General features: G+C 41.6%; 1 protein-coding gene across 3 annotated transcripts in view; it reads left to right on the top strand.

The window, feature by feature from the left end:
- LOC121941510 (uncharacterized) overlaps positions 1-19,379 on the top strand; it is an 87,276-nt gene that overhangs the window by 31,229 nt on the left and 36,668 nt on the right. For all 3 annotated transcript variants that reach the window (XM_088072864.1, XM_088072861.1, XM_042484313.2), the window contains exons 4-7: positions 460-685; positions 7,830-8,051; positions 12,176-12,415; positions 13,381-13,548. In XM_088072864.1, the coding sequence (XP_087928990.1) occupies positions 460-685; positions 7,830-8,051; positions 12,176-12,415; positions 13,381-13,548 (856 nt within the window). The remainder of the gene's footprint in view (positions 1-459; positions 686-7,829; positions 8,052-12,175; positions 12,416-13,380; positions 13,549-19,379) is intronic.

The raw sequence follows: 19,379 nt of genomic DNA on the forward strand, positions 1-19,379 counted from the left end.
TTGAGTCTTTCCTTTGAAACATCTGAGACAAATGGCAGGCCCTCATCCACAAACTCACTCCATGTGTGCTGGTGTTTATAGAGTCAGTGGGGGAGGAGTGGGTGGGGGTGGGGGTAAGACAGAGAGAGAAAAAAAATTGGCCTGGTCAGAGCCGGGATTCTCAAGGGGAATGTACAACACAATACCAACTTTTTTTTTTACCCCTCTTGTGGTTGCAGCACACTCCCAATTTTCCCTCCTACCTCTCTTTCCTGCTCTCTCTTTTCCTCCTCCCCCTCTTGTCTGAACACACTCTCTCCCTCACTCCTCCCCTCTGCTCCTTCACTGCCTCCCTCGCTTCCCCCAGTCCACATTTCTGACTCCGAGCGGGGAATGGCTAACACCATGGTCTCGGTGCGCAGCTCCGAGCTGGGGCCGCTCGGCTGGGACGCTGTCACTAAACGTCACCTCTTCCTACAGAAAGTCTCCTCCAAGCTGGGGCCCAATGCCAGGCAGCCGGGGAGAGGAGCCAAATTGGAGAAGGGACTCTCGGGGCCAGCTCCACCTCCAGGCTCAGGGACCGTACCTCCAGGACAGGGGAGCCCTGGGCCCAAGCAGAGTGATGGCTCCACGTTGGGAGAGAGTGGACAGAGCGCCGGGGGTGGATCTCCAACAAGAACGAGGCCGAGCCAAAGTCAGTGCCAGGGTGAGTCAACATCTGAATATATGCGGAGACATAAACATGAACTATTTTAGTAAGCTCACATTAACTTCATGAAACGTGACATGTAAACACACAGCAGCACATGGAGTGTTTGTCAGCTCCGCTCGACAGCTCCTCAGCTGTCTGTCAGGCGTTTAGACTCGTTCGTCTGTGTGGAAGAAAAACTTCTCCTCTGCAGCAGGAAATGAGCGGGCTGACACTGCAGAGCTGCGAGTTAAAATGCCTTCCACATACTGCTACACCACTCACACACTCTCGCTCACAGACACTCTCAGGCTCACTGTTTTGTGATCTCGACACTTTGTCACATATGGGAAGCAAGTTGCTGATGGACAGGCATGTGCTGTTATGTTTGTGTGTGTGTGTGTGTGTGTGTGTGCAGCTGGTGAATTAGGTTCTTGTTATATTTCAGTTGCAGTGTTGCACAAGATCTCTCTACTCTTTGTATCTTTACTCTGTCTGCATTTACACTGCAGTTCACAAACTATTTCTTTAAGCTCAGATTGCATGTTTGCATGCGTGTTGTGCGAACTAATTTTACCCTGCACTGCCTTGTTCTCCTTCAGAGAAAGTTAAAGGGACGTGTGTCTCAGGTTAAAGTAGATTTAGTGGTGTCTAGCGGTGAGGATTGCAGATTGCAAACAGCCGAAACTTTTACCAAAGGATTCCTTAAGTGTTAATTGTTTAGTTTTTTTTTAGTGGGAGCCAAATTATCTTCAGAGGTCTTTTTCTCTCTAAAAAAACAGACCAGGTGACTGAAACTGGTAAAAACACTGAATAAAGCAGTTTCACGTTATAAATAAGCATTTCTCTGCCGTTGTTTGACATGTGGCAGACAGGCCGCTAGCTCAACACCTGTTAATGTGTGCTCACTTTTTTCTGATCCAAATGTTCAGGAGGCTTTTGCTGTGAGCTGAGTTATCTGCAGAGGTCTCTTCTTCTCCAAAACAAACAGACCAGGTGATTAAAACCGATGAAAATACTGAATAAAGCAGTTTTACGTTACAAATCATTGTTTTTTCAGCACTGTTTGGCATACTGCAGATAGCACTTGCATATGTGTGCTCGCCTTACTTCAATAACAAATGATCAGGTTTTTACCGGGAGCTGAATTGTCTGCAGAGGTTTGTTCCTCTCCAACACAAACTGACTCAGTGAATTCAACTGGTAAAAACACTGAATAAAGCAGTTTGACATTATGTTACATATCGATGTGTCTTTCGACCCTGTTTGGTATGTCAGAGACGCACGCCAGAGCCTGCTATGTGTGCTCATCTTTATTCTTTGATAACTTAAGATCCAGAAATCCAAGAGTTTTTTACCGTGAGCTGAATTATCCACAGATGTCTCTTCCTCTCCAAACAAACTGACCTGGTGAATTAAAATGGTAAAAAACACAGAATAAAATAGTTTCACATGAAAAAAAATCAATGTTGCTCATTGTGGAGGGGCACAATGGCACGAATGGCCATATCTAGAGCCAGTGTTTGGTTTGTCTGCTGTGGGCTACCGTAGTGCAACATGGCAGTCTCCAGAGAAGATATATATTTAGATATACAGGGCTCATTTTAAGGGAACTGAAACACAACAGTTCTTACTTTCAGGTGATTATGCACCAAAACAACATGCTGCTTATATTTCATTTCTGCCAATATACCCCCTTAATCCTGCACACTGGACCTTTTAAGAACATAGTGGTGACTTTTTTCCCCTCAGTGCTTTCATTGTTTTTTTTTCCTTGTTCTCTAGTAGTCAGGTTTTTCTTTTTTATTCGTCCTGAAGGGAATTTCAGGCGTCAGTTTCCTGTCTGCCGCTTTGTGCGTTTGTGATTTGTGTTGAAAGGTGAGACTGAGAGGGCTGTTGGCGTCATGTCAGTCACATCCTGACACTGTAGCCTGCAGTCTACAGTATGTGTGACGAGACACTGTTGAGACACTCAACTTAAACATGGTGTCCCCTGTCTGGTGTCCGGTGGCCTGTAATTCCACTCTGTGTGTGTGTGTGTGTGTGTGTGTGTGTGTGTGTGTGTGTGTGTGTGTGTGTGTGTGTGTGTGTGTGTGTGTGTGTGTGTGTGTGTGTGTGTGTGTGTGTGTGTGTGTGTGTGTGTGTGTGTGTGTAACTTGACCCTTGTTTTCCATAATCACTGAGCTGTATTGTGTCATTTACATAGCGGAAAAATGCTGAAATGTATGTGTGTGTGCATGTGTGGAAAACCAGATCTTTCTCCTTATAAAGGTCACATTCTGACGGACAAAAGGCCGTCTGTCCCCTTTGCTGATATGCAGGAACAAACGGATGCCTCTTGACCTCAGACTGAGATCGCTATCAATGGATTTCTTGTTTGTGTGTGTGTGTGTGTGTGTGTGCATGCGTGCGTGCGTGTGCGTGTGTGTGTGCGTGTGCGTGCATCTTTTGAATCTGGCCCTGACTTGATTACTTCATTACAAAGCTTTTCCATTACAAGTTTAGCCAGTGTGTTCTTGTCTCAGTGTTTTTGTCTGTACTTAGATGAGATACGCTTCTGTAAACAGACAAATCTGTGTATAAGATGAAAGAAAATCACCCAAAATGAGCCAAACTGACCAGTCCACATGTTATCAAGCGATCTTTGCTTTAGCAGGACAATACATTTCTTTAGATTGTCTCATTGGTTCACTATCTGTAAAGTTAATCATGCATCTGCACGTCTTATCTCTTTAAAGGTGTCCCTGTGCCACATAGTCGTCTTTCCTGTTTGATATGCTGATTCATGTTTTGACTCTTGTGTGTACGTGTGGATTTGGTTATGTCACCTAACTATTTACTGCTGAAGAGCACCTGAGCCACAAAACCCACTGTTCTGTATAACATTATCATTGTAGATAGCACAGAGCTGATATCTTCAGGGCAGGAGACAGATTTACTGACAGCAATTTAGATCTGAGGAAGATGTCAAAATAAGTTTGTTGCATTTGTCGCTACAAGTTGTCAAACCAAGTATTATTGTCCACAGACAGAAAGCAAACATTTTTTTTAAACTTGTATTATAAAGCAGAATATAATCCACTTCCCAAAACATGACAGAGGGGCAGATAACCAATGGTGGAGGACGTATTAGTCAAATAAACGTGCTAATACCAAACTGTAAAAATACCAGCAAAAGTGTTGAAAATCTTAATTATGTAAAAGTATGGAAGCAAACCATTGCTTTTGATGAGAGCCATTCATTTCAATTCCTGCAAATCAACTCTGAGACATAAGTAAGACTCAGACGCAGATAAATCATCCCAGGGAACGTTGTGACTAATTATTTTGATGAAGTTATCACAGCTTCCTGAGGTCATGCAGCAGCAGAAGCTTAACAAGAAATCACAATCTTCTCACCTGTTGCAAAGCATTTAATAACATTAATAATGATAATAAACTTCAAATCAATGAAATCATGAAAATGACCAAAAAGAACAGCCGACAAGGCAATTTAATATAAAAGGACATTTAAATACAATAAAAACAAAATAGTAAGAAAGAATAAGAAAAATGCAGTATATAGAAGGCATCATAGCACAATATCAGCAAAATCATAAAATCATAAAACCAAAATTAAAATTCAACATTTTTTTTTAGCTGTGGAAAGTGTTAAAAGAAAGGGTTTCAGGCCTGTATCAGGAAAGCCACAGCTAGTTAAGGGCTGAAGCGAAGAAATATATTTTTATTTTTGTCTTTGGCTTTAATTATATAGATCAGCTGCTGCTGATTGTTTCTCAGATGTTAGCTCAAAGTTTGGTCTTGAGTTTATACTCAAAATTAGGTGAAAGTCAGAGATTACAGGAGGAATGTAGTCACTCGAAGGTCTGACCTGGTGCCGTCAGACAATTTTGTGTTTTTGTGTATCAACAGTGAGCACGAGGCAGATCTAACGTGAGCCAGCTCTTACCTAACTTTGATTTCAGAGGTAACAGAATCCAGCTGCTTTCCTCTGGCTGGCTTTTCATCAGAACTGAAACCAAACGAAGCCAGATGTTTCCTGCTGGCTTCAGTCTCAGGACAAGTTTTACTGCTGCACTACCTTTGCCAACAGAGACTCTGTGTGTGTGTTAATGTGAGGTAATGTAATTGCGGTGAACACATGTAAACTTTTTTCCCTCTCTTTATAACAAACCCTTTTCTCTTTGTGCTTTCTGCCTCTCTCTCTCTCTCTCTCTCTCCGTTGCTCTCTCCTCTTTGCCAGGGAGATCTCATGTTTGTAGAAAGTTTGATTTGAAGCTTTAATGACCTTGGTGGATAAATGAGGTTGTTGCAGCAAATAAGAAAGTACAGCACAGAGCAAATTGTTGGTCATAGACGTACAAAACCAACTGAGTACAAATTTATGAAGTGAAATTAATTTAAAGCACATGCAGGATACACAGAAAAACAATAGAAAGTCTGTGTTAATTGGTAATTTAGGAGAAAAAAGTTCTGTAAGAGACTTGGTTGAGGCCCAAAAGGAAGTAGATTACCTCTTTATTTAGTCAGTATGTTAGTGAGACTGCACGTTTAAATAGCTGCGAGAGCTGGTGCATCCTCACATCAACTTTAGCCCTTTTTACACAGAGATTGTGTGATAGGGCCACTAAAAAGTCCCGTCTTTATGCTGCATTTATGTTTTTTACACAGAACAAAACAATAGTGATGATGTCACTCTAGTGTTTGATTTTAGACAGCATGCCAGCATTGTGGAAGCAAAGGAGGTGCAATGACTGTGACATTTAAGACAACAGCGGCAGCCGCTAGTGGGACGTATAACATGGCGTCGGCAGCCCTCTCTTAACATTAACAAAAGCATAACATGTTCATAACAAGAATTTACAGTCTCCGTTGTATGGCAGCTGATTTTGCTTAGAGGGAGGGGAGCCCCTGAATCTCATTGTTATTTTTCCAATTTGTGGACATTTATGGCGACTGTTCTTCTTTGAGTTAGCCAATAACTGCTACTAGTTGCTTATTAAATCCCCCAAAATGGGTCAAATGTATAACACACCCTCAAACGTCACATCCGTCTTGTCCATGTTCCCATCCTGCCGGCTTTATTAGGTGCAATTACTCCCTCTGTTGCAGGCTCAAAGATGAGACAACGCAGTCCTTCTTTTGTTTTACAATTGTACCTTTTATACCAAATGGCACAATATTCCTGCCTTGAACAGGCAGTGTAAAAGCTTTTGTTAAAGGATGTGGAGATACTTCATGTGTGGTCCTGCCATAGCCCATGACTGCCGTCCTATTTCTATGTGTCACTTCACATTCTGGTCTGTTCCTAAAGCTGTGATGTGTTATCTATTTAAAATAACAGGAAAAAAAAAGGTTTTCCAGAGTGAGACTACTGTAAAGAGGTACAGTAGTTTCAACAGTTCCTGAATGAAATCAGAAGACACCAGAAACTCTTCTGTGGTTAAGTTGTTTGTTGTAGTTGGTGCTTTTTTCATTCAGAAAGTCGACCACACATCAAAGAAAGTATTTTTAACAGTTCTCATTTAAAAAAAAAGAAAAGTGTTGCTAAAAATGCAGTTTGATGTGGCTTTAATGATGTCCATACGTCTTTTTAACAATAAAACAATGTTTTTTTGTTGTTGGGGAGTTAGGTGGCCTATTTGTTGCAGCTGTTGCTGTTTTCTGTGAAGTCTTGTGTGTAGTGTGCTGTCATAAAACAAATAGGCGCAGAAAGAAGCATGTATCTACTGCTAGCTCATATAGCACCACTGAGCTAGCTAACATTACAGCTCGGGTGAGGAGGACGGCATTAATGTTTACATCTCGCAATGTTGCGAGCCGCTCATCAATGAGTAGATGCATATTTCCTTCTGCACAGGAATTCGGTTTGCAGGTGTAGTTCGGTTGAAAGAAAATAGTTCCTACATGACACTGCTCACAACAAGGTCTGTGGATTATCTTGAGTAACCGGGTCATGATTTTTGGAAAGAGACATGTTTTTTGGTGCTTTGCACCACAAGCCGAGTGCCAAAGGCAGACGTCTCCAGCACTCTGCATCTCTCACCAAAACAATTTAGATTAATAGCAATATAGTAAAGAGAATAAATATGTATTCCTGATTTTGGGGTTAATCTTCCCTTTACAGGCCAGAGAAATAACACTGTAGCACCCCGCTGATTTATGGCAGCAGCCCTGACGTAGAGATGACAAGCAGGGCTGCCAGGGCCTCCCTGCTTCGCTAGAAAAAACAAGTTTGTCATTACAAAAAAACGCAGGCACTGCCAGATTGATCCACCAGAACTGAGTTCTTTGGTTTGGAAGATGAAATAACATGCAAAAAATGTTGTGTTTACAGTTGCAGACAGGAATAAGATTCTTGGTGGTGTAGCCATGGAGTCCAAGAAGGGATGACTCAATTATTTACCGTATAAAAGAGCATCATGGGATCTGAAGTGACGGTGAATCTGCATCATGGACACTTGAAATATTTGACTGTTTTCATTGAAAGTGAAGCAAAGAGATCGCTTGTCCTCTCTTTGTGGTATTTCTTTGTATTGCAGTCTTTTGTCTACACCTCACCCACTCAACCCACTGACCTGTTCTCACACACACGCACACACACACACACACACACACACACACACACCCTTAAGACTCACTCACCTCCTAAGCATCTCATGTCCCTGGTTTGGTGTGTAGAGGAGGGCGTCATGGCTCTCTGGAGAATTAATTCTTCTTTGGTTTTAGGAAAGAATGTGTGACTCAGTCTAGAAAAATGATGAGCGTTTGAGACGTTGTGCTTCACATTTCCATAACTATAATGCAGCGTTCTCTGCTGTAGCAGCATGTTGAGCAAAATCCTGAAAACTCCTTCCATCATCTGGATACCTCATGTTACTTTATATAGATATAAACTGCATATGAACACTTGTACGTGTTTATGCTGCTCCGTCAGGTCCTGATGAATTCCTACGGTCAATGGAGAAAAACTAGTGCGGCCACATTTTCAGAATTTTGGCATCGACTTGGTACCGAAATATTGGCCCAATAGTCTGATGTGTATACAATTTCTATTGTATACACATCAGACTATGTTAGACCAAATATTATTTTCAGAATCAGCTTCTGTCATGTCTGTAATGATGAATGAAGTTAATTTATGCGACTCTCTTCTTCCCAGGTATCCCCAAACCTCGCACCACCTCAGAGCGAGCATCTGTTTCAGCTGTCCCGAGTCCTGCAACGTCCAACTCCAAACCAACAGCCAATCAGCAACCAGCATCTGGGCCAATCAGACGACCTGCAGCGCCCGCTGCATCTAAACTTCCTGTGAAGGGATTACCCACAAGCCTCAGCTCCTCATCACTGGGAAGCACTGAGATCAGTGGAGCTGTGAGCAAAGGTAAGGCTCTTTTCTTGCACTCACATGTAACTTTACTTCCTTCTCTTTTCACTGTTGATTTGTGTGTTTCTCAAACACACACACACACGCAAGGTCATATACAATCAGCTGCTGAGGGTGAACTGACATTCATGAAGATGCTTGTACAAACAGACTGTTGTAGTGAGATATACGGTCAGTTCCTCTCACACCGTTACAAGCTGTCATCACTGCTCACCCCTGGGAAGCTAGGAATGTGTGTGTGTGTATGTGTGTGTGAGTGAGTGTGTGTGCGCACGCTGGACACGTGGTGTTTTTTGAAACAACATTTCATCTTTAGTGGGAGAGAAAATGAGTGTGTGCGCGCACTCATTTCTTCCTCAGTTGAGGTCAAGGAGCACATCTGGTCAGGATCCAGAATACAGACGTTCCTCGTGTGTGTGTGTGTGTGTGTGTGTGTGTGTGTGTGTGTGTGTGTGTGTGTGTGTGTACGTGTGTTCATTGTCTATAGCGACATTCTTTAAAGGACAATTTCTTCTCACACTCTTAAACTCTGAGCACAGTTCTAAACAGTTCTCTGTAAGCAAATTTTTTTCCGTCCTTTTATGTGCTTCGATAGCTGCAGCCAGAGGTATTATGTTTTGGGGTTGTCTGTCTGTCCCATTCTTCTGAACACCGCATCCCAAGATACTTTGAGGGAATTTCTTTAAATATAGCACAGATGTCCACTTTAAGCCAAGGATAAACTAGATTAGATTTTGGTGGTCAAAGTTTACTGTGACCTTGCATTCGTCTTATTCTCATGAACGTGATATTTCAAGAACATCACAAAAGTCCACTTGGGCTCAAGAATGAGCTGATTAGAGGTTTGTGGCTGAAGATCAAGTCACTGTGGCTTTGGGTTTGTCTGATTTTCATTGACATGATATCTCAAGTATGCCTAGAGGGATTTTTTTTTTTAATTTGGCACAAACATCCACTTTGACTCATGAATGAACTGATTAGACTTTGGGGGTTGAAGGTCAAAGGTCAAGCTCACTTCGACTTCATACAAAATGTTTTTGGCGATTACTGGAGAATTCCTAGTCTAAAATTTCATACAAAAGTCTGTTAGAGTAAGATGGTAATGTGATGACATTTTATACGTAAGAGGTCAAAGGTCAACGTCACAGTGACATCATAATGTTCTGCAAAAACACTTTTCTGCCCGTTATTCAGCGTCATATCTCAGAAACAGAAGGAGAACCATTTGGTTAGATACTGCATTGGTGACATCAATCTTGGGTGCCCACCTTGAAACTATGGTTGCAAATTGTTAGAACTTTTCTTAATTGATTGTTGGTAAAAGTAACGATGAATTAATTGATTAATTGTTATTTGAAAAAAACATAAACTTTGCGAATTTCAAACAATACCAGATTTTTTCAGTCGAAGCTAACAGCACCTTACTGCATATACTTTGACATTGCATAGCCTATTGTTGTAATTCCACATATTCAATTAAATTCTTAATGACAGATTAACCGATTGTCAATTAAGTGTTATCATCCATTCTTAAAACAGTGTAGAAGACGTATGCAAAACATCCATGTTGTCACAGACTGTAAGTGCAACTCAATTGGTGTGTGGCAGCATGCATTTCTAGTTTTCCCGTACATAGATAAGCAAATGTACAGGGTATGATACCGCTGTAACCCTACGTTGTGTTTATTTTTTTCACAGCTGCAGTATTGAACTCTGTACTCAGCTCCCATTTGTTACTAAAAGTAGCATTCCTTTGTGGCAAAGATCTCCACATGTTCTCATCTGGCCTTCAGGTTTTGCTGTTTATAGTCTCTACAAACCCCAATTTAACATGCCAACCAAAACAAAGTCTGAAAACCATGAGTGTGGTCACAGAAAGTGCAGTTGAGATTACTTGTCACATTTTCAAACAACTTTTCTTGTAGTCAGATGTAATAGAAATTGTGATTTTGGTTGCAGGTTCTCCCTTTCTTTTCTTTCCTGCTCACACATCACGGTGATGGTTACAGATTGCTAGGTTGTTATGGTAACCACATTACATGTGTTAGTTCCCATGGTAATCTTAAGGTTCTGTGTTTAGTCGCGTCAGAGAGCAGCGTCAGTGTTGTGCAGCCCCCACGCAGATAGTTTTTATATTTTCTGTTTTTTTACACCCACACACTTGTTCGTTATACCCGGTGTTCATATGAGCTCTGGACATTCTGTCTCTTGGAAATAAATGAGTAACTCTGATATATGTAAATGAAATGTGTGTGGGTAGAAGCCAAGAATACACCAGGTTCAGTCAGATCTGGTCCACACAGTATCTTCTGCCTCAGATGTGTTGCACTTTAACTTTGCTGATTAAATAATTTATTGGTAAGAAGAGCAGGATATATAAAGATATTTTGATTAGATTGCAAACATTAATGATTATAATCACAGGGTTCCAATGTAAAATACAGTATTAGCATTCTATGATTACATGCAGAAACAATCTGGCAGTACACATGTAATACCTGTTTGTTTTTGGGTTTTTTTATTTGCAATGATTGTACTTTGGCATTAATATCTTTTCTCTGCTGCTGCGCTGGTGAGAGGCGGCCTGTGCTGTTGGTTAAACTTCAGCTTGTTTTTGCCAGTTTATGCTCCGCAGATCTCCCCTACTGCTCCGTATGCCGTGCCACATAAACATTGTTGTTTTCCTGCAAGTCTGAATCAGTTTTTAATTGCAGAGACGGCTATAAAAAATAATCTTGCAATGCAGCCCAGAACATAACAACAGAACTAACTTATTTCTGCAGGCATGTGTTAGCTGAGCATGATATCTCAGGAACACTTTGAGGGAATTTCTTCAAATTTGGCACAAACAACCGCTTGGACTCAGCGATAAACTGTTTAGAATTTGGTGGTCTAAGCTTAAGGTCACTGTGACATCACAAAACATAACTCAAGAATTTATAAACTAATTAATGCAACATTTTACACAATTGTCTAAGAGGATATAATGATGAAATGATTACATTTTATATCCAAAAGGTGAAATGCCAACTTTGCTGTGAAATGTTCTTTTTCTGCATAATTCAACATCATAACAGACATGTGAGACATTTGGTCACATACTGACTTGACAGTAATCTTGGGTGCCCACCTTGAAACTGTGCTAATTCGATAGATCTTCGGTGTTGGGTTAGAAATGTGTGTGATGCTTTTAGATTTTGTTGCTTTTTTGCAGCTACATATTTGAAGTGTTGTCAGCCATCACAGCTGCATTTGAGTCTGTAAACTGCAAGGTGGTACTTCCAGTTTTTCTCTGTGCTTGTTGTTTGTTTTTCTTTTGTTTAGTTTCTCCCAAAAGCCAGAAGATAAACATTACACATCCCCTTCACGCATCCTTAAACACACATACCTGGGGCATGATATGATCGTATCCGACATGGAGAATGTTGATGTTACCCTAAAATATCTAATTTACATGACAATGTCTGTAATAATATCCTCGAACAAATGCGATTCTGTGGCTTTTGAGTTTCCCGCCTTGACATCCCAACAACAAACACACCACACATGAACATCTGATAAAGCCCACATGCTTTCATTTCTGTCGTTTGCCTTTAGCTCAAATGGAGCGATAATGACCGCAGACAGTTAACCGTGTTTATCTTTGACAGCCATCAAAGAACCTTTACAACTCGCATCCTAATCTGATCCCTGAATATTTACAGATTTCCTGCAGGTCTTAATATTACTGAGTGGGTGTTGTGTGAGTGGGTTTTGTGCCCCTATTCAGTATGCCAAACAGGGTTGTAGTTATTCTCAGTATGTATGAGGGAAGGAACTACAAGAACACACAAGCATTTAGTTATTTATTCTCCCACACAACAGCTTTATGCTTTACAAATGAAGTTAGAAAGTAATTTGAGCTTGAGTGATGTAAAGATTTGTCCATGATTACAGAGGCTGAACTCCTCTGATCTCCTCATCCTCTTGTTTCACCCTTTTTTCTGTTTATCTGAGTCATTTTCTGTTATAGATATTATATAATTATTTATATGATTCACAGTATTGACATTAAAAAAGCACCTGTTCAAAAGTTCTGCTCTTCTATCTCTCTAAAGCTGTCTTAATACTCTTCCCTTTAGCTTCTCCAACATCTCCAGTAGCTCCAGCACCAAGCGGGACCAAGCCAGATGAGCCGCCCAGCAGAAGCGTACCTCCTGTGGGCAGCCCGAGCACAGCAAAGCCCCTCATCTCCAACACTGCAGCTCCAGCCAGCACCAGTACTCCCAGTGAAGCAGTTAGCAGTGGTGTCGCTGTTGCTCCAAAGCCTCCTGCAATGAGGAGCAGAGCTCTGTCACTGCAGGCCAGGACCACTGCGACAGGTGAGTGTGTGTGTGTGTGTGTATCTTTCATGTTTTTTGGGGGGATGACAAATGCAAAGTTCTAAAAATCCAGGGGGTCCCTGCGTTCCTGACTCGACTGATGATTTTACCAGCATTTGACTCACATTTGAGAATCTCTTTTTTTGGCATAATGACATCTTGAAACACCTCCAGGAATCATTTTCCTTAATAGCAGTGTAGGTGTATTTATGCCTTTTCAACATTTTCAGTGTGGTTTTACAGAAAATATCAATGCAAACTGTGTAGAATAGATCTCAGTCTGTACTATTTAAATCCTGCAATTAATAGCTAATCTTTACAATTTGTTTTTCTAACATGCCTGTGTAAATTTGGTCTTGAGACTAATGAACAATGTATTTAATGCTTCATCTATTTTTTTTTGTAATATTTGGAAGTGCATGAAAGCTGGCACAGTTCAAATTGGACCTTTTTTGTCAGCGTTTGTGTACATAAATAGATATGAGAAAGAGAGTAGGACAGTAGTTGGTTGCCTTTATAAAACACATGACATGGATACTTTAAATTTGCACTGGAGGAAAGAAAAACAGCTGTTTCTGTTGTGTATCCCATCTGGTTTTAGAGGCTGGATAACACATGCTGTCATATTGCACAGAGGGACGGGGATAGTGTGTAATGGAGAGATAGTGATTACAGCTGTGAACTCTGAATAAGGACTGAACAACAAGAGAAAGACTGTGGAAGATGGAAGATCTGAAAAAAAAAACTTTTTCGTTATAATCTGGCCTCTCGGACTTCAAATTTTGCTTTAGTTGTTAAACTCTGTGACCCGGAGAGTGGAAACCCAGATCAGGGTCGACATGTTTTCATAATAGGAGCTACCTTAACTGCAGAAGTTTGAGTATCAACGTCCGGCCACTGAGTTAAACAAGACATCTAGAGAAGTTCTGTGACGGGCTTCGACTTATCCTGCGTCTTCTTCACAGGTCTGAAGGCGCCGACAGTCACCAACCACAACATCGCCAAGACAGCAGCCGCCAATCAAACAGCAGCAAAGACTTCTCCCGCTGCCAATCAGGCGCTGACGAAGCCGGGGTCCCAGTATCCCCTGCAAAGAAGCGGCTCAGCGAGACTTAGTCGACTGAACAGCACAGGTGAAGATGTGTGAGAGGCTGTGTGTGTGTGTGTGTGTTGGCAAGCAGAGATGTTTGTGTGTGACTGGTTGCAGGTGTGTCTTAAAACCGCAGTAATCTCAGGAGTCTTGGTGTGAACCACAGTGGCAAACATCCAGGGTTATCACAGCTACTGTGTGTGATTTGTGTGTGTTGACGTGTGTGGGTGCATCGTGAATGATGTTGACGTTAAAGCACCTGAAGCTGTTAACCTGTTTGATCTGGTATTCTGATGGTTTTTGGCAGAACAACACTCTGCTCTGTGCCAGATAAGGGCGAGTTTGCCTAAAACCGTTGCTGTTAATGTTTTGTTCATGTGGCATTGGCAGCAGCTTGGTGCCGGGTGTCACAGCAGGCTGGTTGCCAGCAGCATCCCCGGGTCTAACCTGCGTACCTGCAGCAACAGACATGCTGATTTGGCGGGGAGTCTGGGTCGTTTGGTCCCCCAGTGCTGGGTTTTTTTGTAGGCTGTATTCGGGCTGCTGTGGCTGCTGACTGGGGGTCTGTTTCTGGAGCTGCTGCCTGCTCTCCTCACAGAGCGATGGTCTCTGGCAGTGGGGAGTGGGGTGGAGGATTCACAATAAGCTAATGTAGGCATCATAAAAGTGAACTTAAAGTCGCAACTTTAAGTCTTTGGCTCTGGTTTGCAGAAGTCTTAACTATTAGCACCGTTTTCTCTTCATCTCTGTAACACTTTGCCGTATTTAACACGTGTTTTGTTTATTGTCAGACTTTCTTTGAGATTCTCTTTGATAAGTCTGTCATCCTTTTTTGGTTTGGTTTGCAGTGTAGGTAGATGCTAATACTGGAATAGCAACTTTCTCTGCAGGTCTCACTGAATCAGGTTTTCACTAAAGTGTCATGCACATGCTTCGACATTTGCAGAGCAAACGCCTTCTCCCTGAAATGGCCTTTGATTGGCCAAAGTCTCACATCATGGGCTGAAAACAGCCAAGAGGAGGTGCAGAAGTTTAGTTTTCTCTCAGTCCCCTTGTATTACAGTATGCTCAAAGTTAATTATGAGATTTTTGTCCAATGCTGCCAAAATTAAACTCCTTACACCAGCTCTAAGAGCAGAACATCCAAGTTCTGTGAGCTGTCTGCCTCCTTATTATTACAAACAAAGCATAGCAGGCCACTCTGCAGGTTAAGCTATTGTGTAAGAGGGCCGATGTTTTAATGAACTTGATCACTTTATCCAGAAGGTCGTTTGATGTGCTGCTAAGTACCATATAGGTTCTAGTGTTTTATATATGGTGCACTGATGTGTTGGATCTTATGTTACCCATTTATTTTATACTTTTATGATTATTTTATGGGTATAGATAATACATCTCTGTTTGTTTTGAGTATTATGTGTGTTATGGGTTGGTGCTTTTACTATAGTTGCCTTTATTTGTCTTTGTTTGAGTGAGCTCACTAAGACAAATTCCTGTAATGTTTATGTGGCAGTGAAGTATTGAATCTTAAATGGAAAACTTTTAATAGTGATATGAGATCATCCCATTGATTCCAAAAAACACTGCTGGATGTTTACTGTTCAGTAACACACACAAACACACACATTTGGACTGACTGACTACGTCTCTTACCCTGGAAGCTTAAGCAAACATAATTATCATCCCTCCACAGTCTCTCTGTAATTATTCTGCTGCTCATGACACACACACACACACACACACACACACACACACACACACACACACACACACACATATACTACGTTCTTTGAATTTAGAATGGAGCCATACTTGTGTCTAAGCAGTACTTAAGTTGGATCTTTTAGTGCTGTTTAGTGCTGAAACACCAGTAAACACTCATTTGTTCGCTGGCTGAATTTCCCAAGCAGTCGACAGTCCAACATTTCACACTTTTGATGTCATGTGACACCAAAAACTCATTTCGAAGCAGCTTTAGATATGATTTTCCGCATTAAGAAATTTTTTTTCTGCAAGTAGCAGATACATGTGCAGTCACAGGTTGTTTCTTGGAGCCAGTCTTCTGTGAAGTGTTGCTGGTTTCGTACGTGTGGGCCCTGTGGATCCGGGGCCTTTGCTTGCAGCCTCCCCCCATGTGGTGACTCTGCTGTGGACCCGGGCGCCTGGCTGCCTCCCCGCTGTGGCCGGGCCTGGAAGTCTCTCTGGGGCCTGCGGGGAGCCACTACTCACAGACATGCTGTCACCCTTGTGATGGCTTCACCACTACACACACACACACACACACACACACACATACACACATACACACACAAAGCCAGGCAGCCTCCACTTCATAAAACCCCACACATGCATTTGATTCATTCACCTCTCTCTGTCATTGACACACCACAGCAGCACTCAGGCGACAGTGGTTAGCAGTGTGGGCTTTTAAAGCACCCGGTGGCTTTCTTTAGCTCTTTCTGTCTCTATCGGAGACACACTTTATTGATCCTGACATACACACACAGCACTGATTTTATTGTCTACAATCTGGGTTGAGCTCTCAGGGGACTATTTATGTGTCACCGCTGAGTTGTAATTTTTGGAGGCTGATTTGAGCTTCATTTTTCAGTCTGACTTTTTTCATTCTTATAAAGCGAACACTGTGCCGTGCAGATTTTACCAGCCGAAGTACAATAAATTAAGTTCATGAAAAGTGCTAGCTCAAGTTGATCCACTTGAGCTAATGATAGCAGCTTAGCATCACACATCAAAATATAAATGTTCACTTTCGTCAATATGCACATGGTATACATTGTTAGCTCCGTTAGATTCTCCATATTCTTCTCATATCTTCTTTGAAGCGGTCAAAGTCTGAATAGATATTCAGACTGTATTATTTATATTCCTTTAGTCTGTAAAGTTCACTGATCAAAAGAATCGAAAGGGGTTTTCATAAAATTGCCTGGATGGTCTTAATAAGTCACTAAATTTGTTGCTTTTTAGAAATAAAGTCACTAAGAGGGTCTGAAAAGTCACTAAATCTAGCAAAACAGTTGCCAAATTGGCACGGTGGTGCCTTGTCCTGCATAACTGGCATTGCCCACCCATATCAGATTTATACATTTTTCCTCTTACGCTACTGAGTGACATTTTTCAGGAATCTTATTGGGTGAACAAGCTTTAAGTTCACCCGTAGATCTGCATCTGCAGTTATGTTTGTTAAGGAAAGTGAAATCTAACTATTTGTAAATTTGACACAAATATGGGGGGTCAAAGACAAAAAGCATACATATATATATTGCAAATGCATAATGGCAAGAAATCAAATAAAAGATTTACAGGGCATGTAATCTCCAAGATGGGGATCAAAACCTGGTTCTACTGAGGACCTGTTCTGCTTTTTTGAAAACTGCTCTTTTCAATCAATATTTTTTTACTTATTGATACTGCTGTGGATTTTTGTGGGTCCTATAACGTAACATTACATCATCATCACACTGTCTTTGGGTTAAAAAAAACTCAATTCTGTCTGTCTCTGCTGCTGCTTTGCCATCATCATCCACTAAAAACACCAGCGGTGAGAACACCTAAACTTTTTAGCAAGTCAGTTAAAAATAGTAATCCAATGTTGAAATCAGCAGGATGAGAGCAAGCTCGCTAAATAAACGAGGTTCAATAAGGTTTCATTGTGATGTGTTGAAGGTCGGCTCAGTAAAATGACTATCAGGCAAAGGTTAATAAAACGTAATCATGATGTTTTTATATGTAACATCAAGAAAGATAAAATTCAGTTTTCTACGAGAAACTTGAATAGCACAGTTGTTTGGGTGAGAAATGTGTTTCCCCTGCAATGTAAAAGAAACATTCCCTTGTTAAGTTATAAAAACAAAAAAAACAGATTCTGTAATTGTCGCCTCGTCTGTTCGCTAAGTAATAGAAATGTATCAATAGTGGTATTGATAAGGATTTGTCTCTTTAAGGAGTCTCGATAGTTTTATCAATATCAGTAAAAATCTCCATCCATATTTGCAGCTGGCAGCAATACATTTTAAACTCTGTCTTTTTTTTTGGCATTTTAAAACCTTAGATAAAAATTTGAACAAACAGCTAAGCAGCACTTGAATTGTGTGTTTGTGTAAAACAAAGACGTCTGTGTTTGGCTGAAGTTTTAATACTGCACCTGCCACTGAGAGATGAAGAGACACCGAGCTGTCTCCCAACCCTCTGTGTGTTTCTACTTTATGGCGGTTCTTTCATCACATTTAACCTTTACGTGATTCATCTCTGACATTTACTGCCGTTCAAATAGATTTGGAGAGACGAAGAGAGACCCGAGAAAATAATAATAGAGAGAAGGAGGAGCGAGGGAGGGAGTGAGAGAGTGAGTAAGCAGCGGAGACAAATTATTCAAATCCCACCCACTCCCCCTCCCCCTCCTCCCCTGCAGCATCCCTCCCTCTGTGTGTGTGTGTGTGTGTGTGTGTGTGTGTGTGTGTGTGTGTGTGTGTGTGTGTGTGTGTGTGTGTGTGTGTGTGTGTGTGTGTGTGTGTGTGTGTGTGTACTGGCTTCACAGAGCTTTGCAAACAGCAGTAAAATAGAGGGAGTGTGTAGATGCTTGTCTTTGTCCAACCACCCGGCGTGTGTTCGCAAGAGAGCTACATTTCTGTGACAGTAGACACACACACACACACACACACATCTCTGTGCTGTGCTTCAGTGGGACGGTCGTTTTGCAGCAGAGATGGACTACTAATCATTACCGCGTCGAGGATTTTCTCTCCTCCCTCACACACAAACACGAGTACTACCTCTCTCACCATCTTTTACCGTTGGATGATTCACTACCACCTGGACGACGGAGAAGCACACAGCTATTTTTGGCGCCATTTTCTCTTCTTCTATTGGCCGGGCTACAGAAACCAGTTGTCCTTCGGTTTTTATTTTTTTGTTTTGCAGTGGAGACTCCTCGGATTTGAAAGGATGAACGGAAGCCAGCGGATTAACGGACTCCTTTTTTTCCCCCCGTGGTTTTTTAATGCTTCTATTTCTTTCTGTATCGAGTCAAAATCTGCCCTTTTAAAAATTGTTTGTCTTTTTTTCTGATCTCCACGTGGCCGTCTCGGAGATAGAGGGCACAAAATCCAGCAGCAACAACCTTTAAGTCTTTTTTTTTTTTCATGTGGAATTATTTTCGCTTACTTCTCGACTTTAAGACAAAAAGAGGAACACTTTTACATACCGGAGAGTTAGGACCTTAGTTTGAAACAGCTATTGTGCATCAAAAAATGTTCTTGAGAGCATTCTAATAATAAGAAAATAATTTCCTGAAATAGGTGACAACAGTAAACCGGCCAGACAGGCAACACTGGGATGTTGGACCTCAAGAAGACCAAAACTGGGTCAATATTTTCATCAGCTCAGGACTCTTTAAGAGTGTAAAGGAGCAGAGAAAGTACTTAAAGTTCTTGTACAAAGAGACGATCCAAACAAGAAGCATCGTCTAAATCAAATCTTGAAGATTGTCGGAGGACAAGCAGAGACGATGTTATGGTCTCCCAGACTGTCGCTGTCCAACTTCCACGTGAAGCTGACAGCCAAAGGACTTTTCCGAAACCTTCAGCTTCTGTCAGGATGCAGGAAGAACACCATGGTCTTCCACGCAGGTCTGGATATGTCCCTTGTGTCCTCCCGTCATCCCGCCATCAATTGTTTAATTCTTTCAACACGTCCATCTTTCCACTCATCGATCAACGCATGTTTCAGGCCAACAGGTTGATTACTGCAGTGTGTCACGAACTGAGTATCATCCATCCATCCATCCATCCATCCATCCATCCATCCATCCATCCATCCATTTTCTCATCATCCTAATCTTTACCATGTGCTCTCTGG

The sequence above is a fragment of the Plectropomus leopardus genome, chromosome 3 (genome assembly GCF_026936395.1).
Source record: "Plectropomus leopardus strain MGB_pleo_1.0 chromosome 3, ASM2693639v1, whole genome shotgun sequence".
Lineage (NCBI taxonomy): Eukaryota > Metazoa > Chordata > Actinopteri > Perciformes > Serranidae > Plectropomus > Plectropomus leopardus.